General features: G+C 43.1%; 1 protein-coding gene across 1 annotated transcript in view; it reads right to left on the bottom strand.

The window, feature by feature from the left end:
- Mamdc2 (MAM domain containing 2) overlaps positions 1-26,921 on the bottom strand; it is a 160,898-nt gene that overhangs the window by 57,903 nt on the left and 76,074 nt on the right. Inside the window, exons 5-7 of the mRNA XM_004653141.2 lie at positions 23,596-23,733; positions 11,340-11,596; positions 6,157-6,250 (exon numbers count right to left, since the gene is read on the bottom strand). Coding sequence (XP_004653198.2) covers positions 6,157-6,250; positions 11,340-11,596; positions 23,596-23,733 — 489 coding nt within the window. The remainder of the gene's footprint in view (positions 1-6,156; positions 6,251-11,339; positions 11,597-23,595; positions 23,734-26,921) is intronic.

Here is a 26,921-nt window from a genome sequence, read left to right as displayed (position 1 = left end):
GAGAGTAGAAGGGAGTTCCTTGTGGTATTCTAGCAAATGTTGTGTTTGAAGTGATACAAAAGATCTGATTCCTCCCTTTTACACTAACAGTGCAGTGCAGATGGTGCACAAGAAGAAAAGGTTGTGTATATTTGAAACCTGACAGTATTTCAGGTCACATACTCCAGGAGGAAATTCATGATCCAGAAGTCAGAAAGGAGAAAAGGAAATGAAGAGAAGGCTCGCAGCTCTAGGGCCGGTGATTCACCCTCACTCTGCTCTGCCTGATTCCATCAATACTGGGATGTATGGTTAAGCCTAGAAGACCAAGCTTATGACAAAGGAGTATGATGCTGTACAAACAGGGACCTCCTTGGTACCCTGCTGTCTCGAGGCTTAGCCGACCTTCTGCCACCTGGTAATGAAAACAGACTCAAATCACCAATCCACAGCCATATGGCTTGGGAAGTGGAGCGGTACTCCCAAAATGCCATGTAGGAAGAGAAGAGCAGTGAAATCATCCATCAGGAATCAATATCAAAGCAGCATTCCAGAGTCACTGCAAGAGAATTGTACTCCATGTGTGAGGTATGTGGGAGGGTCAGAGGTCATGCGCCACAGTTCTTTGTATAACTGTCAAAGCGTTGGCGCAGCCATGATGCCCTTCAGTAGGTGAATGGGCATGCGCTTTGGTACATGAAGACAATGGAAATAATCCATTGCTAAAAGTAAGTGAGCCATTGGGTCATGTAAGCACATTGAAGAAACACAGCTCCCATTACTACATGAAGAAGGGCCATCAAAAAAAAAAAAATCATGACTCTAACTGCATGGAATTCTGAAAAAAGGCAAAATGATGGAGACAGTAGAAAGATTAGTGGTTGCCAGGAGTAGGGAGAAAGAATCCATATGGCATGATAATGGTAAGTATATCATTACTTGTCCAAACTCATAGACTGTAGACCAACAATGAACCTTAATGTAAGGTATGGAGTGTAGAGAACAGTGATGTGTATGGGGTAAAGGATGTATGAGCTAACTCTGTAATTTCTGCTCACTTTGCTGAACTAAAACTGCACTAACAGAACTAATCTATTAAAACACAGCACATCTTGGGAATATTCAAGGATCACTTTTCTCCATGGAAATGCACCAAGTCACAGAGAAGGGTTTTCTGATGATGTCATTATATTCATTTCCTAGGCTCCTGGTCTTAGAAGTGGGATTTGTTTGTGGTCTGATAAAAAGAAAATCTCCAAAGTGGAAATCACAGGCTAAACCTTTCCCCCAGAATGCTCAGACAGTACCTGAGTACGGTGAATCAGGGCGGAGGGCTGTCTGTGACCCTTACCAGGCTGCCCAGCATTTGAGGTAGAGGCCACAGCCTGTGCTATGTGAATCAAGTGGTGGTCACAAATTGAGTGACTGGACAATGTGAATGACATAGAGGAGGCACAGTGACATATAGGAGGAATACAAGGCAGATGCAAGCCCCTAAGCATCTGACGATGATCAGGAAAAAAGGAACGAGTCCTTTGCAGCACCTTATTGCAAAGCACCCACATGTAAGCATTAGTAATTACTTGCTTTCTGACATTTGAAGTTCTTGGAAAGGTGAGGCTTGGATGACACTAATTAACTGGGGTGCATGCAGGTTGAGAAGAGGGGTGGGCGTTTCTCCTCCTCTCCTCTGCTCCATGGAGTTCATGGAGATTGAGTCCTATCCTTCAGAAAGGCTAGGCTCAGAAACCTCTATAGTGTTAAAAGAGACGGGCAGTGGATGTAGTGGGCTTTGCAGGCTTCCGACCTTGCAGGGTAGTTGCATTTCCTAGGCGCCTGCCTGAAGCAGAGGAGACAATTCAGAGGTGGCTAATGGAAGAATGTGTGGGGCCTGGCTCCCTGACTGGGGAATCATGATGACACAAGGGACTTGGCTTCTGACTAATCAATGAAGACACCTGAGGGTTTTAGAGATGAGGAAAATGCTGGCAAATCCATCTACAGCCTAGACAGCAATCAGAACCAAGTTTGCAGTGAGACAAGGGGCCTGGGCAGTGTGTTGTTGGGGAATGGTCCATGTTGGGATTCAGTTGTGATCCTCTGAGGAGTAACCATGAGTGTGAGGAGTCTTACAGTCCTTAGCTTGGGTATGGAGTGGTTAGATGCACAGGCTGGGTCTGCATATGGCAAACAAGCTTGGGGCTAGACATTAAAGCAGGCTTTCTAGAAGACGACAGGATGGCCTGGTAGACACCGTGGAGTTTACAGATCAGAAGGCAAGCGGAGGCTCTATTTCAAGGACTTTGTGGGTTAAAAAAAAAAGGCATGGAAACACAGGATATAACTCTCTCTCTCTCTCTCTCTCTCTGTGTGTGTGTGTGTGTGTGTGTGTGTGTGTGTGTGTAGGGGGTATTATTGTTTGAATCCTCATAGGGTTTACCCAGGGAGCTACCCACCTACACTGGTGTTTAACACCTGTGATGGATCTCAGTTGTGGGAGACTGGATTAACTTTAAATCCAATTAGATGGCGTCAACAAGATGCTTCATATTTTGATATAATTTCTGTCTCAGGCAATTAGAGAGGGAATAAAGAAAACTCTGGATCTAAGCTGGAGAAAATAAAAGATAAGAAGTTGGTAGAAAGATGTTGGCACCTGTTATGAAACAGAAGAGCATAAACTATTTGTGAAATGTATGAAGATGTATGAAAGATAAAGGGCTTAGCTTCCAGAGACTCTGAATCCACTCCTCAGCTGCTCAGTGAAGGAGAAAGCAGGCTATGTTCAACACATTTGTAAGACAAGTTTCCTTTGATTGTTCTCTTTAGTGTCCATCCGACCCCTGTTTTCAAGGGAGTAGATGGATGTATTTTGAAAAATAAGGGGATAGGGCTGGAGAGACGGCTTAGTGGTTAAGCGACTTGCTTGCAAAGACTAAGGACCCAGGTTTTAATTTCCAGGTCCCACGTAAGCGAGATGCACAAGGTGACACATGCACCTGGAGTTCATTTGCAGTGGCTAGAGGCCCTGTTGCACCCATTCTTTCTCTCTCTATCTTTCTCTCTGTTTCAAGTAGTAATAAAATAAAATTTGAAAATTTTAAACAATAAGGGAATAATATTGTCTCATGAACAACAATTTTCTGAGTCTCATAGTCTTTTCTGCAGCCTTTGAAGACGTTAACTCACTCGTTCTCCCAGCAACTCTATGAAACAGATTCCTTGCTCAGTAGCTGTGGAAATGAGTCAAAAGACGTTAACTACTATGGCCAAAGTCACACAGCTTCTAAATGTCAGGATAGGGATGAGGATGTAAATTTGGGACAGGGCAGTTGGCTCAGTCTCTAAGGCAGCTGCCAAGCAGGATTGAGGACCTGAGTTTGGATCCCCCAAACCCACATCAATGCTGGGCCTAGGAGTGTGTGCCTATAATCCTGGTGCTTGGAAGGTGGAGACAGGAGGATCCCAACTGGACAGGTAGTGTAGCTGGATTGGTGAACTCTGGCTTCAGTGAGAGATATTGTCTCAAAAAATAATAAGATGGCAAGTGATTGAGGAAGACACCTGATTCTGGCCTCCACACACATGTGCCTATACACACATGTACACTCACACATATACAACCACATACACAAGCAAGAGAGAGAGAGAACCCAAATTCCTAGATCTTAGGCCCAATATTATAGTAATGCAACTAAGACAATTAAAAGCCAAGTTGATAGGATGAAAGTCTTACAGATGAATATGGAGCCTTGGTTCATCTACTATATGAAAATCCATTTGGAGGAGGTTCCTGTGGGAAAGGGACTTTGTGTGAGTGCATTATAGACTGAGCAGCTGCTGGCATTCTCACATGGGCCTCATTTAGCTGGAATCTTTCTTTTCATTTCACCAGCCAGGCAACCAATATGTAGGAACAAGATTTTACTCACTTTGTATCTCTTCCAATGGGAAGACATTTGTAAAGTTTATTTGTTACCTCCTGGCTACTTCTTCATCTCATTCTCTACCCGGTGCAGAAATTGAATAGACATTTCTTCTCCCACATGAATAGTTTGGAAAAAGAAAAGCCCAATGTGACAGAGAACAGAAGCTTTTAGAAATAATCATAAAGGAGTTGTGACATTACTATTATCATAATTTTGTGCTTATTTATTTATTTGAAAGGAGCAAGATAAAGAGAGAGAAAATATGGGTTTGCCAAGACCTTATGTCACTGCAAAAGAACTCTTGATTCAGGTATTATTTTGTACATCTGGCTTTACACGGATACCTGGAAATCAAATCCCAGGCCAGCAGGCTTAGTAGGGAGCAATCAAAGTTTAGAAAAGTAAAACAATTTTTTGTTTTTTGGCTGGAATCTATTTGTTTCTGTGTTCTGTTAAATTTGGGTTCTATTTTAATCTTTACTTCTTCTTGTATTAAAGCATTACAATATGTAAATGTGAGGTTGGACGATGGCTCAGTAAAGCGCTTTCTGCATAAGTGTGAGGAGCTGAGTTCAGATCCCCAACATCCATGTAAAAAGCTGGGTATAGTGACACACTTGCCATCCCAGTGCTGAGGCAGCAGACAGGAGGATGGGTCCCCAGGGCTTCCTGGCCAGCTAGTCTAGCTGAATTAGTGAGTTCTAGATTCAGTGTGAGACCCTGTCTCAACAAAATAAAATAAAATAGTGGAGAATGACTAAGGAAATACATCTGACATCGACTTCTGGTTTCCCCATGAACCAGTACACATACACCTGACCGCATACATGTGCCTGCATACAAACATGAATCTGCATGCACACACTGTACAAGCAAAATATGTAAATCCCTAGCTAAGTGGATAGCTTAGGTAGTAGAGTGCTTGCCTAGTATGCATGAGACCCTGGGTCCAGTGTTGTCTCATTTAACTACCTTTTAAAGAAATTAGAATTAGTAAAAATTAATATTTAGTATCAGAAAATTAGGTTTTTCTCTAACTTGGGAATAATTGTCAAGCTAAAGTAGAAAATATTAGCTTATTTTTTTAAAAAAATGTGTGTACATGTGACATGCAGGCATGTATGCATGGTCACATATATGTGTGTCTGGTATCCAGGCATGTGCACATGGTCACTTGTGTGTGTATGAGTATGTATGTGGAGCCAGAGGTTGATGTTGGGTGTTTTCCTCATCCATTTTGCACCCTATTTATTGAGACAGGGTCTCACGTGAACCCCGAGCCATTGGCTTGGCTAGTCTAGCTAACTAGCTGGTCCTGTGGATCCCCATCTTAGCCTGCTGAGCACTAAGATTACAGCTGGGTCACCATGCCCACCCAGAATTTATGTGGGTGCTGTGAGATCTGAACTCAGGTCCTTGTACTGGTATGGCAAGTGTTTTTTTGATAGCCATCTATTCAATCTCAAACATAGTATTTATCTCAGTCTCCTTGATGGCATATATCTGAAACAATTATAGAGACCAATTCTATCTTAAGAGAAAGTCAGGCCACAAAGGTCAAGTTATTTCCCATCTCTATATCCAGAAAGAGGACTTAATAAGATGGCATGAGCACAGTGTCTCCCTAGGAAATGAAATCACTAAACCGTGAGGTCAATGCATTTATCTGGGTCATCATTAATACATTGTCATCCCTCTTATTCTAAATCTTTATTTATTAATTCACTTGGAATTAATTTGATTATCTATCTTCCAGAAAATAAAGAATTTCCTCTTTTCCAAGCATCAAAGTTATAGCATTACAAAATTGTTCATGATAAAATTAAGCGAGGGCTCACTCTGGAACAGAAAGTAATTTAAATCTTGGATACTTAAAATTAGAGCTTTTATAATTCTATTCAGTAGGTTGTGATAATTTTTTTTATCGACCTAGCCACTCATCCAAAGACTAAAGATATCCTTTAAAGATTAGGGTAGATTAATATTACTTAATTTTCCTTTCCTGGTAGGCAGGGAAGATGAAAGGGCCTTATGACAATTTGCCTGAAATTTCAGAAAAATGAAATTCACCCTGTGAGGGACAAAAAAGGATAATAGTGCAGAAAGAAATGATTATTTGGTTAATTAACTTTTTAAATACAAAATATGACAGAGGATAGGAAATCAAAGACAATTTATAGCAAGTTGTGACTGCAGGCCTCTATGGAGCAAGGCAAATCCAAAATGGAAGGAAGAGCAGGGTGCTCACCTGTCTGATTTTGGCAGTGAACAGGTGAGAAGGAAATATCATCCAGGGCAACATATCCTCCTTTGGGCCCATTGAAAGCAACTTCAAAAATAACCTGAGGAGGAAAATGACATGCTATCATGCGTCTCTCTATATATACATTTAACCATGATTTAAAATGACATGTCATAAAGGGAAGAGAAAGGAAGGGAGGAGGATACTTAATAGGTTGATATTGTATATATGTAAGTACAATGATTGTAATGGGGAGGTAACATGATGGAGAATGTAATTTCAAAGGGGAAAGTGTGGGGGTGGGGAGGGAGGGAATTACCATGGGATATTTTTTTATAATCATGGAAAATGTTAATAAAATATTTTAAAAAATAAAATAAAATGACATGTCAGTCAAAAAGTGAGGCCAAGTTACAAAAACTTTCATAATTATGTCTTGAGATTTTGTTTGTGAAGTATCCAACAGTGTCTTTGAAGTGAAATGAAACTGCTTAATCTGAATGCTTTTGTGTGATAAAATGTTATATGTTGAAATCTAATCATCAATGCGCTGGTCTTAGGAGGCAATGTCTTTTCCTGGAGGTAACTAGATCAGAAAACCACCAAGCTTGGGATTAGTGACTTTATGAAAGCCCCTTGGCTAGCTGTGATACAGATGCCAAGAAGCGGAAAAAGCAAATCTGTTGGAAGGGGACAGCTGCTTGCTTTCTAATGGCTATGGCTAATGTGTGGGAAGTCAAGTCTGCAATGGGCTGAAAGTCCTAATCCCCAGGGCCTCAAAATGTTATCTTACTTTGGAATAACGTTATTGCAAATGTTATTAATTAAGATGAGGTCATACTGGAGAAGGATGGGTCTTTAACCAAATGACTGATGCCCTTATAGAAGACAAAAATTTGGATGCCCATACCCAGAGGTGGGGGAAGGAGAGAGGGGGGGGGAGGGAGAGAGAAAAAGAGAGAGAGAGAGAGAGAATTATACCAGGAGATGAAGGCAAGGGCCTATAAGCCCAGGAATGCCAAGGACTGCCAAGAAGCCACCATCAGGGGAGAGATAGAGACCACCTTTTCTCTCCAAGCTTTCTTAAGAAACTAATTCTGGCAACACATTGATCTTAAACTTCTGATCTCCAGAATCATGAGACACTGAATTTCTGTTATTTTTTAAGCCACCTGTTTTGTTTTGTACTTTGTTATGACAGTTCTAGCAAACAAAAATAAAGTCTACCCCTTGTGCATCTAAGAAATTATCAGGAATATATGACTCTTTAGACTTTAGACTTCAATACTGGCAATTACAATATTTAAAAGTGAGCAAGGAAGAGAAAGAGAGAGAGAGAGAGAGAGAGAGAGAGAGAGGGGAGAGAACTGTAACAGCCAGAGAAATCACCACAGATTGGAGTTGACCTATTGGCTTCTAGTTTGCTACCTTTTCTGAGGATTAAACTACCTTGGAAGCAGAAAGATCAAACTTGAAAGGACATTTTCAGCACTCATTAGTTAGGCAAACTTGTACATACTATTAAATCTCTTAGGGTCTTGATTTTTTTCACTTATTAAAATAAGCATAACATCTACCTTATGGGACTGTTGAGGATATTAAATGAGAATATATTATAAAATATAGCATGCCATATGTTTTATTTGACACATAATATACATAAATGAATGATAGGTAGGCAGATTAGATAGATGCCAGATAGATAGATAGATAGATAGATAGATTGATTGATTGATCCTAGCACAGAACCAGGTACATAATAAGCTCTGAACTGATTTGATATCTTTTCTGTAGGTTGACTTCCTGTTTATTCATATTTAAGGTTAAATTTAGTACCTTTCAGCTTAATCACATGGTCATACAGAGTCCTGGTATCAATACTCTCCAAAATCCAAAGAGAGTCCTTGAAGTTTGTTTCTGTAAAGGAACGAGGGCTATGACTGAGCAGAATGGACATCTAAGAAGGGACACATTAAGTTTACAAATGTGACAAGATCTTTGACACGGAGGCACTGGCTGATGAAAAAAGGAAAGAAAAGCTTTGGTCATACTGAGCAGGAAGATTGAGAATTATGTTTCTGATAAGGATGTGCTAATCATAGCTCTTATGGCATTGTATTTTCTCTTGCTCAGAAAGACAACCTCATATGTTTATTTTCCTTTTTGAAATATACCTGAGAATATGGTGATGATGACTTCACTGATTTGTTTTAAAAATATTTATTTGAGGGATGGACAGAAGATATACAGATGATAAGTAGATAGATGATAGCTAGATAGATACAGAAAAAGAGATAGAGGGGCCTCTTTCCATTGCAAATGAACTCCAGATGCATGCACCACTTTGTGCATCTGGCTTTATGTAGATTCTGGGGAATTGAACCCCAGGCTGTTAGGATTTGTAAACAAGGGCTTTTAGCTGCTGAGACATCTCTCCAGCCCAGATCCATTGATTTCTGCAGGAAAAATTCCCTTTCTTGGCAATTATCTAAATAAATAAATAACAACAATGATAGATTTGGACTAGTGGAGCAAAATCCCACACCTGTCAACCCAAAGGTGTATGCTGACGTTTAGTAATGTCCACCATTACCACTGTTCAAATGTTGATTTTAAAACAATTCCTTGCTTCATTTATACAAATGAATGCTGCCTGAGGAGTTGGTAAAGAGAACACCATCACTGTGTCTAGGCGTGTGTGTGTGTGTGTGTGTGTATGTGTGTACATGCACATGTACACTCAAGCATGAGCATCATGCAAGTGTGACTCATTTGACTTTAATCGAGAAAAAATGTTCTGAAACAGTGTATGCATTTCTTTTCCTCCTTGTAAGCCAAACTCTCAGAAAAATTTCCACTGTAAGAGCTAGTCAAGGCCTGGTCAGACTTTGGGATAGGAAACAGCACACAGTCCATGAAAGGCACTGTGCTCTCTTATGGGATGGGGAGCAGGGAGGGATAGGCAGGAGGTGGGGTAGTGTCGGGTACTCCATGGGCAGATAGACTGCATCTGAAACCAAGACCCAACCCCCTCCTTTCCAGCCCGGCAGCAGGCTAGCAGATGGTGCCACTGAACAGCAGCCAGAGTAATAACTTGATGCTTCTTGCACTCAAAGGGAACCAAGAAAGATACTGCAAAAAGCACAAGATGAAGAATGGGGGTATTAATAACACGTGGTAACTAAGACTCCACATATAGTTCCAAATCCTTCCAGCAGCCTTACTCACATAGCAACCACGATGCTCCATCCACAGATCTCTGAGGTCCTGTGGGGGTATCAGACAGAACACAGCCTCTCCCTTTAGCTGCATATTACATTTTAGTTTAGGAAGTTTCCCTAAGCTCTCTGGCATTCGCCAGCTGTGTGACATAGAAAAAAGATGTCAAGATTTCTTGGAGTCTGCTTTCTTTTTCCATCTGTAAATATGCAGATAATTGTATCTACTTTGTTAGATCATAACTAATGAAAGCATTTGGAAGTTCTGAAATACCTATACAGGTTTGTATTGAGCTTAGAAAAAAGGTCCTCAAGGATAAACAATGAAAGGCCAGTATTTATTTTATCATTCTGCAGCTGTCCTAGGTTACTACAAATTATTTTGACGACTCTAAATTTTCTAATTCTTCCCCAGTGAACATTTATCACTTACATAACTGTAAAACTTTTGAAAAGACAGCAAGATTTGTTTCAAATTAAGGCTCTAAAAATAAGTTTATTTTTGGTTTTGTGGTATATTTTTGTTGTCAAGAAGGGAAGAAATCACTTTTTTTCTAGAAAAACAATTTCCTCAGTTAAGGGAAACCTTCAAAACTGCTCTTAGTGCGATCAATTGTGGGGGGGGGGGTCCATCTTTCCCTGGAACACTGGACAGGTGTTAAGCACTGTTAAAAATCACCATGAGTGTTAATTATAAGTCCTTTAAGTTCTTATTGTAAGCACTCCTGGTGTTTATTTTCCTGTAAATAAGCAAAGACAATGGGGATGGGGCAATTTGATTCCCTAATTAACAGAAGTTAGACTGTCTTTTGCTGCCTGGGCTGCCTTAAGCGAACGGACTATCAGTATAATAGCCAGCTGGACTCCCCTTCTGCCAGCATCCAGTCTTGAACACTCCATGGATGCCTTGAGACAGCTAAGCAGTGAGTGCAGATGACAGCTCTGGCTTCTACAGGCTCAGCCTCAGCCAGGGCTGCTCAAAACAGTTTGTACCAGATTATTTGCCAACATAAGTCTCAACAAACTTTAGATGACCCCACAGCCATTTCCATCTGGAGCTGAGGGGTAGCACTTGCCTTGGCGGTTTAGCAGAGGGGGTTCTGTGAAAACTTCCAGGTATATGGCTGGTGTTAAGGAGACAAGGCTGTGACTAGTTCAAACACCCCTTATCCAGCAATTTGAACAGGCTACTGGGGCTCAGTTAATGAATCTGTTGGTTGAAACTGTCCTGTGTTCATGTTGTAAGAACAGGCCAATAAAAGACTTCTCATGGTGGCCTTTTCTTCTCTACTTTCAGTAATAAGGGCTGAGCTGATAACATGAAGAAAGCAGAGATAATTTAGAGGCAGCAATGGCAGATGGGATGGAAGACAGTGGTAGTAGAAACAGCTGAGCAGTATATTAGAAAATGTAGGTGATAAGGAATAAAGACAGAAAGAAATACAGAGGAAGGGAGGGACATGGAGGAGACTGAGAAGGGCAAAAGAAAGACTAAAAGAGTGGTAGACATAGCAGAAGTGGAAGGGAAAGGGGGAATGTCAGTCAGGGGATACAAAATGACAGTTGGATTGGAGGAATAAATTTTAGTGCCTAATGCATACTAGCCTGACTTTAGTTAATAACAATAACATATTGTATTTTATTAAATATCTAGATGAGCATATTTTGTATGTTGTCAGTACCAGCAAATGAGAAACATTTGAGGCAATGTATATGCTATTTAGTATGACATGACTATTAAACATTGTCTTCATATATAAACTATCACATTTTAACTCAGAAATGTGTGCAATTGTTTTTTCTCAATTAAGAATAAAACCTAAAGATAAATTCAATGTGCATCTACTTAAAAAAATGTTTGAGGTGCAACAGGAAAGGACTAAAGGTGAAGCTGGGCAGTGGCCAGACTTCCACACCTGTGTATGTCAGACATCTCTGCACTCTACCTACCTGGCCCTCTGGCACACTTACCTCCATGGGGTAAGGAGCGCTGAACTCGACCTCTGCAAGGTGCCAGGCACCACTGCCCGGAGTGTCCACTTTCCAGATCTCCTCATACAGGCCAGCCACATCCCGAGTGTAAAGAGAGAAGACATTGTCATTCCCCTGCTGGAGCTGGTAGTAGAATGACAAACAGCCAGACATGGGGGCTGTGGTCATTGGTGAGATGAGCTGTGCCACCTCCTGGAAGTGCTTGACATAAACTGAATCCACATACATATAGTGGCCTGGAAATCACACAAACAGAAGATAAGGTAAGACAGGCTGGGATGGGGGTTGCAAATGAATCAGTAGGATCCTGAGATTCTCTTCAGCATATCTATTGGGAGGGGTGGAGAGGAAGGGAAGGGTTAGAGATTAAAGCAAGTCTGCCATTGAACGGACAAAAGTCATAGCTAGGAGATGGGCACATGGGTTTATTGCATGTTGTAAATGCTAGATGAGAAGCATTCATTTTGTTTTCCTTACTTTTGATTGAAGTACATTATACAGAGAGATGTGTCATCTGTGATGTGTTTGAATTTTCACAGGATGAACACACTACATCAGATATGGTGCCTTCCTAAGCCTTCTTTGAGCAACAAGACTTCAAGAGCATACTAGAAATACCATCTGTTATTAAAAGGGCATGGACCTACCTTCCTGGACATGTTTATAATTCACACAAAATATCTCTGTGTATTTGATTGAAGCTATGAGTGTTAATCCAAACTAGATGGTGACTTGTACACTGTTATCAGGACATACAGGCCAGGGCTAGGATTTGGGAGTCTGAATTTGTGATACCACTGTTAACAGATCTGCGTGACGCCACCTGGCAGACCCAGAGTCTGACCTCTACTAAGAGGTTAAACACAGAAACTGTGTGATAGAATGGGGAGAGCTTTGATTTTGCATTGAAGGGAACTGACTTTGAATCCCCACTTCCCTCCATTGCCGTGGCTCCTTGAGCAGCTTCCTGAATTTCTCTGGGCTGCAATTCCCTGTTCTCTAGAGTGAGAATGCCATCATCCCTTAGTATCCTCGTGATATTATAGATCCAGGACCCTCTGAGGTGTTAACTTGTAGAGATAGGGTCTTGCTATGTAGCCCAGGTTAACCTCTGACTCCCAGCCCTTCTGCCTTAGCCTTCTGAGCACTAGGATTATAGTTATGTAGATCTTTTTATATACATTTGTTTATTCATTTTTTTTTAAAATTTTGCAGTACTAGGGATCAAAATCATGGCCTGACATGGAGTCATCTGCTACCATGCCTTCCCCACCATGATGGATTGAATCCTCTCAAACTGTAAGCCAAATATATTCTTCCTTCCTGTAATTGTTCTGTCAGCTATTTATCTATTTGCCCCCAGCCGTAAGATACACTCTTTTCAAAATAGGTCAGGCTCTGAAGTGCTGGAGGGCAGAAACTCAATGTGTAAATCTGGGGTAGCATAATTGAACTGTGGTGGTTTGAATCAGGTGTCCCCATAATTTCATGTGTTTTGATTGCTTAGCTCTAGCTGACAGCAGTTTGGGAAGTAGACCCTTGCTGGAAGAGGTGTGTTTTGGGGGTGAACTTAGGGAAGTTACAGCTAGCTCCTGCTTTCCAGAGTTCAGCTCACTCTCTTGCTGCTCTTCCCTCCTGCTGTTGGCAAGGAGCTGATGTGCAGCCTCTGCTGATGTCATGCTTTCCCCAGCCATCATGAAGCTCCCCCTTGAGACTGGAAGCCAAAATAAATCTTTTCCTCCCATCAGCTGCTTCTATTTGGGTGCTTTATCCCAGCAATGAAAAGATAACTACAATATTAACCAATAACACATACATACTCCTACTAAAATTTTTCGAATTTGGTGTGCACCAAATAAACACATTAGCCAGCTGGACACAAAGAATCTCTGGCACAGAAGAAAGGCAAACAACCCTTTAACACACTCTTGGGGTCTAGCCAGCCATGACTAGAGCACTCCAGTAACAGAGAATAGCTGTGGCCAGTTAGCCTGTCTAGCAGGACTCCATTCACTAAGAGCTTTTATGAACATCAAAGTCAGAGATAGAGCCTCATGACCTGTTGGAATATGTCTTATCAGTAAAGCAGAATCCCATCCCAAGGCATACACCCAGGAGAAATGAGCAGTGAGAGTTTGAATACTTTGTTTCTCTGGTACCTTACAGAGGGTGCCACAGAGGTGGGCCACAGAGTTCTTCTTCAAGAATCCTTCTGTAAGCACTGTGGCTGACCATCAGTCTCAGCTGCCTCACTTCTGGGTCCAAGTGATTTTCTAAGGGTATAGCACTCCAGGCTACTCTCAGCCAGTGAATGAGTAACCCCGGGGACTAGAACCCAACCATTCTGCCCATCAGGGGCTCTTTAGCTACTCCCTTCCCCCATCATTGGCCACTCTTCTCCTCTTTCCCTGGATTTGCATCATGTGCTCAACGTCCGTCTAACCCCAGGCCACATACCTGTTATGAGTGCTAGGCTCTTATTATCCCTCCACGACAATATTAAAACTTCTAGATTATGGCTGCACAGTATCAAGATAAAGTAATTCAGGCTGGATTTGGTATTACAGTTGTTGGATTTGCTTTCATTTTGATTTTAAAATAACTAAAAACTTTGTCATGGAGTCTTAAAAACACCCTATCTCCTGGACACAGTGTCCACTATACCTAATGGATGTGTTAGTCTTGTCCCGCTACTTGGTCCATCTCTCTTTGTTACTCTTTACAACTATTTTTTCTCATTCCTACCTAATTCTAACTTAGTGTCTGCTTCATCATAGACCAAAAATGACATTTATGAAGAGGGAAATTACTCTTCCCAGAGTGAGGAGGACCTGCCTTTGAAGACTCTAGAAAGTTCTCAGTGAAACACAATCATCACAGATCCACTTGAAACAATCTGCTCCACTTTTGGAGTATACTACAACTGTGCTGAATTTGAGACATTTCTCACCTACTGCACCATTATAAATTCATCTTTTGACTGTTGACAGACATCTGATAGTCTTCCTCTGCAAAGACATTTTCTTACCTGCTGTGCAGACAATATTTTAATCACTGCCTTTGCAGTTGAACTGCCTGCTCAACAATTCATGCCTGTGACTCTGGGCTAAGTGAACCACAGTCACATTTCAGATCCACAAAGCATCCAGCAAACACAACGTGATCTGGCCTAAGTGAGTCAGACAGGCTTCCTGGAATGGGACCAAGACTGCTGACACCAACTCTCACACGAAACTACTAGCTTAGACCACATTCTGTCGCCCTGCTTTTCCTCTCCATCATTCTTTGTCACCACATTTGTATACTTTTTACTGAAAATCCAAGTATCATAAAGTTTCTCCCTGGGACACAAAAGATAACTCATCACCAGCTTATCATTTCAGTGGGAGTGGTGGGAATGACTTAGAAACCCTGTTCAGGTGGCTCCCAGGAGGCCAGACTAGAGGAATGGCAATAGCCCAACTGAGTGTGCCATTGGAGCAAGCTCTCTGAGGAGCAGCAGCTGGTTGTGGCGTGAGAGCAGGGACCATTATAATCTTGCCCAGAGAAAATAAAGAATGTAGTCTAGAGTTCTTGGGAGAGTATGTCAGCAGCTGGCATTATGGGAATTTTCCTGCTCAATGCAATGAGGCCAATCCTCCTCATTGGCCCAGGATTCCAGAGTGTCTAGAATCTTTGGGGAGAGGTGAGCATTGTCAGATCATTAGGATTAGAAGCTACTTTAGATATAAAAGTATATACATGTGTTCTAAGTAGACAGTAGTCAACTGGATCATTGTGAATCATCTCAGCCTAGAGATTTCTTAAGCATTAAAGCTTTAACTAATGAAGCCGGGTGTGGTGGCGCATGCCTTTAATCCCAGCACTCAGGAGGCAGAGGTAGGAGGATCACTGTGAGTTTGAGGCCACCCTGAGAATACAGAGTGGATTCCAGGTCAGCCTGGGCTAGAGTGAGACCCTACCTTGAAAAGACAAAAAAAAAAAAAAAAAAAAAAAAAGCTTTAACTAAGCTGAGCATAGCGGTGTATCATAGCACCCAGGAGGCTGAGGCAGGAGGATTGAGAGTTTGTAGTTGGTGCTGCCACCATAACCCTGTCTAAACAAAAATAACACAAAACAAACACACACAATCCACCAAACAAATGACTTTAACTAAAAGTGAAAAAGTCCATATAGAGGCAAATGGGTTCCCCATAAGATTAAGATTCAAGATGTTCATCACCACTCTTTGAAGTCTGCTGTTTTGCCACACCCATGGGAAGTCAGTCCATTGTTACCTAATGAGGTTTCTAGGGGATAAAATATTTTCAAATTCAGTAGAAAGATCATCATTATTTAAAAATATTATATATTTATTTATTTGTGAGGAGAGAGAAAAGGAGGAAGGGAGGGAGAGAGAATGGGCATGCTAAGGTCTGTTGTTGCTGTAAATAAACTCCTGATGTGTGTGCTACTTTGTGTATCTGGCTTTATACGGGTGCTGGGAAAGTGCATCCAGGTCAACGGGCTTTGCAAGCAAGCACCTTTAATTATTGAGCCATCTCCCTAGCCTGAAAGATCATATTTCTTGGCAACCCCAGCAGAAGCTCAGGCCTCCTGAATCATGTTTGAGTGTGGTCCCTGTGCGCTTGCTTTTGAAGAGGCCTTTCCCTCAGCCTTACTACACACACCTGTACTAGCCAAATTGTCAACTAGAATCTGTGCCTCTTATAGTCACCATTGTTCTCTTGCATTAGGAAAATGCAGTTTCTGAGTATTTGTTTTCAAACAGCCTGGCTCACCAGAATTCTCTCAAAGCTTAGTCAAAGTTTAATAAATCTCTGGTCCTAAATGATTCTTGTAATTCTGCCCAATTGGCCACATTAGTACTATAGCTGTGTGTTTCCATCTTACTAGCTGTCTGGACAAGATGTCTCCCTGGTAAGACTTGGTCTAAAGAAACATATGCCAGATGGAAATACTCACTGGTCTACTGCCCTGGTGAGCAGAGAGCACCAGAGACAGTGAGTCAGCATGCCCACTTTCGCACTCCATGGTTCTGATCATGAACATTTAATTCAGTGGTTGAAAGGTGTTCCACTCTAATAGAGTTAGATGCTTGTCTTTATACACCTTTCAGACATGACATATGTTAATCAATGTTCGGTGGGATTTGTTATAACTTGGGTATGAACTGTTCCTCCAGAACTCATAGATTAAAGCTTTGGGCCCCAGTGCACTGTACAAAGGTGGCACTTTGGGAAAGTGATTGGATCCAAAGGGCCCTGACATAATTCGTGAATTTAATTCATTGAAGGATCATAATTTGGCAGCATTATTGGGAGGTGGTAGAAACTAAGAGGTGAGGCCTAGCTGGAGGAAGTAGGTCACTGAATGAGTGCCTGGAAAAATCCATTTCTAAAGAGCAGTGTCAGGACATCAATGTGATAAGTGTCAACACCTGTCATTTAAGGCAAGTCTCCCAATTTCAACACATCTGTCCCTTCCAGCCCTGATATATGAGAAGGCTAGAGATAGATCAAAGAGATTAGAGATGGGGTTTATTTGAAGAGAGCTGCCATGGAGTTGGCTTGCCATGTATTTGCTTTTAGCCTTTTATGGGGAGAACTCATGTCACCTTTCTTAATTTGTCCAGGAAGAGAACCTAAGAAGCACCCAAGGGGGAAATGAATGGAGGGGCGGGGGTATATTGCCATTTCACCCCATCACCTCCCATGTGTACAGAAAGCTCTGCAGTCGCCTTGGGCCTTGACATGAAGGTGCACAGAGTCCTTGAGAGAACTTGATCAGTGTAGGTGGAGTTTGTAAAGTACAGAAACAAGTGCATGCCATTTACTTGCTTATTACTAAAGGCAAGAAGCTGATCACAGGGAACTTTGGGGATGGAATGGAAAGAACTATTTTTTAACCAGTGAGCGTCTAAAATTCGATGGAGCAAAGATGTTGACTTTTTCCTTGGCCTAAGCGGGCCATTTAGAAGGTATCTAAGAAAAGCTCTCAAAAGGACTGCCTGTGTGCATGGCTACTCCCACAGGGCTGGTGAGTACCCCAAAGAGTGGTCTGGGAACTGGAGAGCAGGATCACACTGGAAGGAGTGGCTGGAATTTAGCCACATGCAGTGTGAGGAGGGGCATCCCTTCTGGATAAAACAGCACCAGTAAGGAAAGCTTTTTTGCCCCAGCTCTTCCTTTGTGTTCCAACCCTATTTTGTACGCCTCCCCACCTGGAAGAATCCAGCAGTGGTATAGTGAGTGGGAAGAGAAGAGTGAAGACACAGGAGGAGACACAGCAGGGCCTTTCCTCTCCGCTGCTCTCTGTGGGAGAGTCAGAAGATCTGGGTTGGATCAGACATCAGAGTTGTGACTAGGCTGAAATTCATCCTTCACAGTGTGAAAATGACTAGAAAGGCACGAGGGAGATGCAGCAGTTCCTGCACAGAGGCAATAACAAGGAAATTAATAAAGCTGCGTTCCTACCAGGTGTTAGTGCCGTGGCCCAAATGGATCAATGCAGAGAGCAAAGGAATAGGTGCCATTAAGATGACAGTTAGCTCAAATCGAAATGAGAAAAATGCCTCATGGGTTGTGGAAAGATGAGTCATCCATCATCATTCTAACCTTGTTTTAGGTTTTCGAAACCTTGTCCAGCTTCTTGCAGAGTGGCACCCTGTGAAGGCTTGATTTGAAAAACCTCAGCAAAGAAATGAATTTCCCTCATTATTTTGCCAGCAATTATCGTCTTTTTGCTAAGTGTCTGGGAGACAGTATTGAGCTAAGCTGTCAGCAGGTTACCTTCTGAATGGTTTCATTTCATTTTATAAGATACCACCACATTCCCTTATGTAGTGAATCAGAAAAAATAAAAATGGGGCAGAAAAAAAAATCAAGAAAGATCACCTCTCCTAGCATATCCCAAAGAAATACCACACAAATCTTATTGCATCATCTATGTCTATCATTCAACAAGTAGCTAGGGTCACTGTGCTTATTTAAAAATCATAGCTCATTGTTTGGGGCAGAACATCAAGAATAGTCAAACAGGGCTAGAGAGATGACTTAGTGGTTAAGGTGCTTGCCTGAGAAGCCTAATGACCCACGTTTCATTCTCTAGGACCCACATAAGTCAGATGCACATGGTGGCTCATGCTACTGGAGTTCGTTTATAGCAGTTGGAGGCCCTGGTTCACCCATTCTCTTTATCGGCTTCTCTCTCTCAAATAAAAAAAAAAATATTAAGTAACCCTAGGCAAACCTTTAAATCACATGGACACAACTCTTCAGAGAAAATAATTTAGAATTTTCAGGATTCATCTTTTTTTTTTTTTAATTTTTTTTATTTATTTATTTGAGAGCAACAGACACAGAAAGAAAGACAGATAGAGGGAGAGAGAGAGAGAGAATGGTCGCGCCAGGGCTTCCAGCCTCTGCAAACGAACTCCAGACGAGTGCTCCCCCTTGTGCATCTGGCTAATATGGGACCTGGTGAACCGAGCCTCGAACCGGGGTCCGTAGGCTTCACAGGCAAGCGCTTAACCGCTAAGCCATCTCTCCAGCCCAGGATTCATCTTTTTAAGCCCCATTCTAAGCTGGGTAAAGACGTCATAGAAGTCCAGGAATGGAGTGTGAATCTGTGTGTGTGTGTGTGTACATGTATGCTGAGTGGTGATGAAAAGACTATTAGTTAATGAGTGGGGAAAATGTCAATCCAAAAATTGAAGAGAAATAAGAGTGAGAGGGTGGGGAAGAAGCAAGTGACGTGTAGGCAATCAAGCTCCCTGCTGACCATCAGTCGCAACATAGTCTCGGATCTCAGAGCTAGTGTGCCATCATCTCACAGCCTGGCATTCTTTAATATCCCCAACATGAAGCCACCCACACTCGTGCCTCTGCTTCTGCCACTACTTCCCCCACAAAGCCTTCCTCCAATGGCCAAGCAGAGACAGTTTTTCATGTTATCTGTGGGCCTCTATCATTTACTTTGTGTCTCTACCACACACCACTAGGCACATTTGTGTAGCACTTTAATAGTTATATAATTTAAGAAATGCTATAATATACATTAAGGTAGAACTACATTAAAGACTAGGGAGGTGCCTCAGTGGTTAAAGGTGCTTGCTTGCAAAACCTTCTAGCTTGGGTTTGATTCCTCAGAACCCACAAAGTAGTGCATGCATCTGCAGTTTGCTTGCAGCTGGTGTGCCCATTCTCTCTCTCTTTGCTTGCAAGTAAATAAAAAGTATATTTTTAAAAATAAAGGCAACGAGAAATCCTGAAATAAATTCTTCTGTCCGGTTCCCTTTAGCTCAGAGTTTTCCTATTGCTCCTACCACATGTCATCTGGATTCCTTCAAGTAAAGATAGTTTACTCCCAGCACTCTAGAAGCTGAGTGAAAAGGATCACAAATTCAAAGCCAACTTGGCCTAGTACAAAAGCTTATCTCAGGAAAATAGACTAAAATGTCCCAAACTGATATTCTGGGGAAAAGCAGTTTTGGACAACATGGTTTCCAGACATCCTTGAGGTCAGTGATTAGTTTTTTATTTCTGAAGTATGCAAGAGTACCAGCCCCATGTATAAGCGCTACATGTGAGAATGAAGGAGTGATGGAGAGATCAATGGAGAAGTCTCCTCCCAGGGCTCAGCCTCTGGCCTGTCAGTGCTGGAAGGTGCAGCCCTTGGGCCAGCTTCTGCTTTAATTCTCCATAGTTACTGAGCCATGTGTGCTGGTTTTATTTATTTAAATTTATTTGAGAGAGGGAGTGAGAGAAAGAGATAGAGAGAGAGAGAGGAGAGAGAGAGAGGAGATTGTGGGGGAGGGGAGAGAAAGAGAGGAGAAGGGGCATGCCAGGACCTCCAGCTGCCGTAAACAAACTACAGATGCATGTGCCACTTTGTGCATCTGGCTTACATGGGTTCTGAGGAGTTGAACCTAAGTACTTAGGCTTCCCAGGCAGGCAAGCACTTTAACTGCTAAGCCATCTCTCCAGCCCCTGCTTTTGTTTTAGTAATAGCAAAGGAAAGGGGAAAGGATGTGAAAACAGAGACGAGGTGGCTTAAGTGCTAAGCCATCTCTCCAGCCCGTATATAGATATAGATATAGATACAGATATAGATACAGATATATAGAAAGAGCAGCCAGAATGATTGTAAGAACCACAGGGTGGGAAGGAGTATCCTGAGGCACTGTACCCACCAATAGAGACTGACTAAGGCATTCATGACCCCACAGTGAATACTGATAACCCCATTGAGGAGGGCTCTCAGTAGAATGATGGCTGGGGGAAGAAGCATGAATAAAACCCATGGGAATATGACTGATATGCAACATTTAAAAAGCATCTTGGAGACCACTGACTGCAAATCCCTCACTTGCAAATAATGGAGACTCTGAGAAGTTGAAGGTTCCTCAAGGAAATACAGTGCTCTCGTAATTAGCCTGGAGCCCAAGCCATCCACCTAGCCTGTGCTTGCCCTCCATCCTTCATTGACTTAGATAGGATGTTCTGTGGTCACAGAGGAAGGACGAGCAGTGCTATGCTCTCTCCATGATGGACTGCGTACAGGTAATACAGTCAAATGGGTGGCCTGGTACTGGGCCCTTGGTTTTACCTCTCCTAAGAAACACTTATGCTCCCCAACCAGCTGGCTCTCACCATCAGCGAGCGTGGCAATGAAGCACTGGGCAGGACATCAGTGGATCATGACATAGATGCCCCATGCATTTCACTTTGGAGCTAATGATGAGTAGTTTGAGAAAGTTAGCATACACTTTCTCACAGTTAAACTTGCACCTTTGGGCAGCCGTGAGAATGATACCAAGGGTTGATGTAAACTTAAGTGTCTGCATTTATAAGATCCTTCCCACTGCTTATGCTAGATTTGTGAGATATGACAGAAAAGAAGTCTCAAATCCAGCGATATCCACACATGAATAAAAGCAACCTGAATGGCTTTTTTGAAAGCCCAAAGATTGTCATTTAAATAATGGTGACATGTTATGGTTTTGAATTAATCCAACTGTCTTTTAAGAGACTCGGTCAGATTCATGCACAACTCTGTCCCTGCTGGGTGTCACTAACTCTTCTCAGAACCCTCTTTTCTAGGATGGCTTCTGCCATGGCCAATAGTGGAGATGGGATGTGTGTGTTCAGGGTTGAAGTATGGTCTACCACTAAGAAAATTCAGTCGTTCAAGATTATCCCCAGGTGCCAAAGCTTTCTTTGAAAGGTCAGAATTGAAATAATTTTCTTGCCATATACTTCACATGAGTGTCCTCGTTGTATCTAAAGAGAGTCACTGGGGCTTTTTTTTTTAAACTCTGGTTCTTTGTGCTACACCAAACTGAGATAATCACTTTGAAGATTGTCCTACGCACACTGTCCTCATTTCAAGGACCTCCAGTGGTCTCCCATTGCCAATAAATTAAAGTTGAAATCAGCTCCCTGGCATTCAAGGCCTTTTAGAATTCCTCCCCCACCCCAAGTAACTTCCTCACCTATATCTTTCCTTCCACCGCCTGCAGTTGACACCATTGTGCCACTGTTCCTGCCCTCTCTTCCTTCTGCCTGCGGAATCATACCCACTCCTCAAAGGCAGTCGACTCCTGCATCACAACTTCTAGAACATGAAAGACAAGATGTTTCTCTTATCTATGGGTGTCCCTCACCTTTCTTCTTGGGGAGAAGGACCATTCTGACAGTACTTGACATATGACTTTGACATCCATTTGTGGTTTTTTAAAAAAGTGTTTTCTCTATCATGGATATATGTTCCTTGAAGCTGGGAAGAGACTATGGACTTGTTTTTTAGCTGAAATTTCCCTCTCATATGTAAATCAGATGATTACAATGCTGGATGCAAAGCTGGGTTTGTCTTAAACAGGCAAGCTTCATAAAACTCATGTGTTCATATGTGCTTATGTATGTTCATATGACTTAAATGTATTTTGTTCTAACATGTGGAAAAGGTAAAGAATCCTGTAACATAGAGGCTGTAAAGTATGAGTTGGCAAACTTTTTGTCAGTTTGTATAATGTTTATCTTTTAAAAAATATTCGTAATCTTAAGAATTTGAGAAATTTTCACACACACACACACACACACACACACACACAACTCCCCTCCTTCCTGGTTATTTTGAAAAAATCAGAAGGCTGGGCAAACCAGCCTCACATTTACATTCACAAGGAAGCGCGGTGTACTTCGCCCGAGCTGAGCTGACCACTCTGCAGTTCTCACCCAGCCCACATTCCACTGGCTTGCTCCGCGTACCTAGCCCTTGTGGAAAACTGATTCTGAGACTCTGGCTACAAAGGAGACCGAATGAGAGCAAAGAAAACCCTGATGTCACAGTGAAGAGTGCCCCAAGCTAAGGGAAGCTGCAGGATGGGCATCTTGGGAGAAATGTTGGAGATGTGCTTAAAAATAATCGGATGAAGAAAGCCCACAGCAAATGGGGGAAAAGTGAGGAGCCACCAAAAGTTGTCACGTCTTCAGGCATGTGCCCATACTGTCATCATCAGCAATTCGTCGAGGCTGAGTGAATGGCCTCAGTGTCCACATAAACAAACAGGAGTCAATAGACAGCCAGAACCCACATCCTTACTTTTGTTCTGGTGGGAACACCAGCCATCAGAATGTACTTCTGACTTGGAGAAATCCTTGGTGTTGAGGACTAAACTGTTTTGCAACTGGGACGACCTAAAGCTTTACAAAACCTACCAGGAGCCACACGAGAGTAGTGGTGACCCATGAGGAAGTGAGCCCTTGCCCTTGGTTCTCCTAGGCTTTCTCCTCCAGTCCTCGCTGATAAACTCACCTCTGCATTTTCCTTGCAAAGCACTAGCCTATTTGGCCACCAGGGGGCCCTGTTCCACACCACATTGTAGGTAATGGTTGTCTCTTGGGAAGTTCTTACGGACTGTTTTTCACCCTTCAATCTGTTTTCAGAAAGGAGTAACCTGGGATTACACTAGCCTTGCCTTTAGGAATAAGAACGCCACCATTAACAGATAAGAAGCAAGGCATTACAGATAGAAGGCAAGGTCATAGATGAGGTGAAACTTTACCTAAGGTGGTCTTCTTAGTTATGGGGCTCACGTGTACATTTGTCTGGACCTCACAGTTTATCCTTCCCTCCTTTTCCACCAGGTTCCCCACTTCTTTTCTGGGGATAGAAGCCAGGGTCAGGCGGGAACTGTGCTCAGAGGTGTGTTGATCCTGGGAGGAAGACTCACCCAGCTCATTCTTGAAGGTGTGATCCTGTGGGAGGAGAGAGTGGGTGTTCCGGGTAGTTCCTCCTCCAACAAACCAATTCACGTTGGGATTCCAGCGGTTCACAAAGCCACAGAGATGATTTTCTTCAAAGTCACATTCTGGGGGAAAAGAAATCAAAGCTCAGTTCATGGAGCTGCAGTCACACCTTGGGACACCCCCACTCACGGCAAAGTCTTTCCTTAGGCATTCACAGGTTTGTCTCCTTCTTTGCAGATGGAAACCTTTGGACTAGAGCTTCTGGACAATATTAGTAAGAAGAGAGATCATGCAGAGAAACAACGTTGTACAGCATCGTTGGTACTTGAATCAGCGCTCATCATATTTACTAGCCAGTGGCTTGTGGGAGCCATCACTTCTCTTAGTCTAGGGTCTTCATGTGATAGTCCCACCTCACAGGACTAAGTGTAGGCACCTACCTCCCAGCACAATGCCAGGCACATGGCCCACATTTGCTATAAGCTGGTCATTTTTGTCAGTCATCTCTATTTAATTAAGATTGTGGTGCTGGGTTCTGACTCTGGGCATTTGCACATGGAAGTATGTACTCTACCACCATGGTTTGAATGTAAAATGCCCCTCATGTGTTTGTGATTAAGCCTTATACTTGACCCCCAGGTGGTGAAGCCTTTGGGAGGTGAAGCCTTGGAGGATGGTATAGTTACTTTCTCATTGCTGGGACAAACAGCTGATCCGAAGCAGTTTATGGGAGGAAAAGATTATTTTAGGCTTACAGAATGCAGGGGAAGCTTCATCATGGTGGGAGAACCTGGCTCACTTCATCATACATTCATAGCAGAAAGAGAATGAGAGCAGCCAGAGTTCAATCTATCCTATCCTGCCCTTCTTCAGTGTTTCAACCTTGTAAAAAGTTGTGTCTGGACAGTAGCAATGGCTTTCCCCTGTCCTGAGGCTTCCCCCTGCATCCCACCAATGGGAGATAGAAGATGACTATTGGGAGTTTATTCCTCCGGCTCCATCATGGCCAAGTTACCATGGTTGGCTATGTCCTCTTACTGAGGGCACCTCACTGTGGTTTCTACGTTCCAGTAGCACCTCCTCTCTTGCTCCTCTCCTGGATAACAGGCCATGAGTCGTTGTTGATACTAGCCCTGGACCACAGCCCTTGCTGGATGCCTTCCCCACTCACATCTTTGTGATCTCTGACAGGCTTTCCTCAGACTACTACAGCTGGCTTTTCCCTCTGTGTTTTCCTTCCTGCCAGGATCCGAGCTGGTAGGGCTCTCAGCAAGAATTTGCAAAGTTTGAAGATTTATTTTCACATTTTCCACTGCAGTGTCTTCCAACTGATGCTCAGAATTTGGTGCCAAACGCTGCCACAGGGATAATGATAATAAAGCACACTCTTCCTCAGTGTGTCAGCCTCTCTTCTAGGCACTTGGTATGAGTTTATGTAATCCTCATGAGGTGGGTACTACACTGACCTCATTTCACAGATGAGGAACCAAGAGAAGAGGTGGAAGCCAATGCTGGGAGATAAAATGATGTGGCACCCCCTTTGTTTTAAACAAACCAGAAGCCACCAGATCATTTGAAAAAAAAAAAAAAAAACGTAATTAATATCTTGAGTACCCAGCACTCCACCAATCATCTTCATATCCATGATCAGGTTATTTATTTATTTAAGTTTATTTATTTATCTATGAGAGAGAGAGAGAGAGAGAGAGAGAGAGACAGAGAGAGAGGGAGGGAGAGAATGGGTGCAGCAGTGCCTCTAGCCACTGCAAATGAACTCTAGACACATGTGCTCCCTTGTGTACCTGGCTTATGTGGGTACTGGGCAATCAAACCTGGGTGCTTAGGTTTCACAGGCAAGCACCTTAACTGCTAAGCCATCTCCCCAGCCCTATTTTTATTTATTTATTTATTTAGTTAGTTAACTAGAAACTTTATTGCATGGACAAATCACAAGTTGGTCCTGTTCCCCTCGTTATCCTTTTATGTCTCCTCTTCCCCACCTCCACTCGACTGAGGGCCCGCTCAGTGGACTCACTGGTATTCACCATGGGTTATGAATGCAGCAGTCAGTCACTATGGGGTGTGTGAGGGAGCGTGGGTGGAGAATGCCTCGGGACATTCCTTCCCACCCTGTGGCTGGGGAGCTTACAATAATTCTGGTTCCCTTCCACAATGTTCCTAAGCCTTGGTGGGTGCAATGTAAGTCTATTTTAGTTTTGAGCTCTCTGAAACTTCTGGATTTCTGCTTTGATAAGTTTTGCACGTCCTCGGTGTCTATCGCATCTCCATCGCACCTCCTGAGAGCAGGTTGTCAGGCCGGCAGTGAGGAGAGCATTCACATTTAACTCACCACTTCTACGGCGTCACCTGGGCTCTGGCAGAAGTGCTAGAGATGCTTCATTTCGAGCTAGGAACTCTTTGGCTGTCTTTTCTTACCATATTGAACACTAAATTTTACCCCATTTTACAGGCGATGAGAGGCCCAGAGGCTCAGTGGGCAGATGTAGCCAGCCGGGGGCGCTCCACGGATGTGTCGGCCTCCTGCCAAGGGCTTGCATGGCAAATACCGCTGAGAACCATGCCCAGATGGAGGCTCAAGGGAGGAGCCTGGGCCTAAATTCTTTGTATCTTTGGAAGCTATTCATTCCGTCTGCTTTTCTCCCTTGCATCAGGGATATCATAGGAAAATCAAAGCAGAGAGTTAGCCGACTAATCTTTCACGAGCTCTCTGCACCCAGTCAGTCCGTCAGCGTGGGGGCAACTCGCAGCTCTCCTGACTTCTGTCTGCTGCACCCCCAAGAGCCCCACCTAAGACTTTCCCCATGCTCCCCCCACTCCCAGCCAAGTCACAGTTCCTGGGGTTTTACTGGCTCCCACATATTTGTATTTTCTTTGTCTCCAGCTCGATTCCCACATGTTAGAGTCATCCTCTCAAAATCACATCTGCACGCTTGACCCCCGCTGACTGACTTTTTTTTTTTAAGCACCAGCCAACTCCAAAATTCAGCAGTAGGTCCAGGCTCCTTGTCAGGGTTCCGCCTCTCCCGAGGCACTCCTGAGCGAGGTCTCACATCAGGCCGCTCAGCTCTGCCCTCTGCCTGGGCGTGCCCCGGCTTTGCTTCCTGCGAGGTCTGTGTTCTTTGGGTACTTAGCGGCCAGGGGCCTTCTAGGGTGAGGTCACCCGTGGGCCATGAACTGTCCTCTCTCCCCGCCCTCTCAGAGGCTGCTGCATAAGACACCCAACCAACCCCACCAGGCCCAAGAGCAATGTAAGTGCGAACTGTGATTGACAGGGGCAATAGTGAGCCAA

The sequence above is a fragment of the Jaculus jaculus genome, chromosome 1 (assembly GCF_020740685.1).
Source record: "Jaculus jaculus isolate mJacJac1 chromosome 1, mJacJac1.mat.Y.cur, whole genome shotgun sequence".
Classification (NCBI taxonomy): Eukaryota; Metazoa; Chordata; class Mammalia; order Rodentia; family Dipodidae; genus Jaculus; species Jaculus jaculus.
Note: the sequence above shows the minus strand (reverse complement) of the source record. Positions and strands in the feature narration are given on the sequence as shown.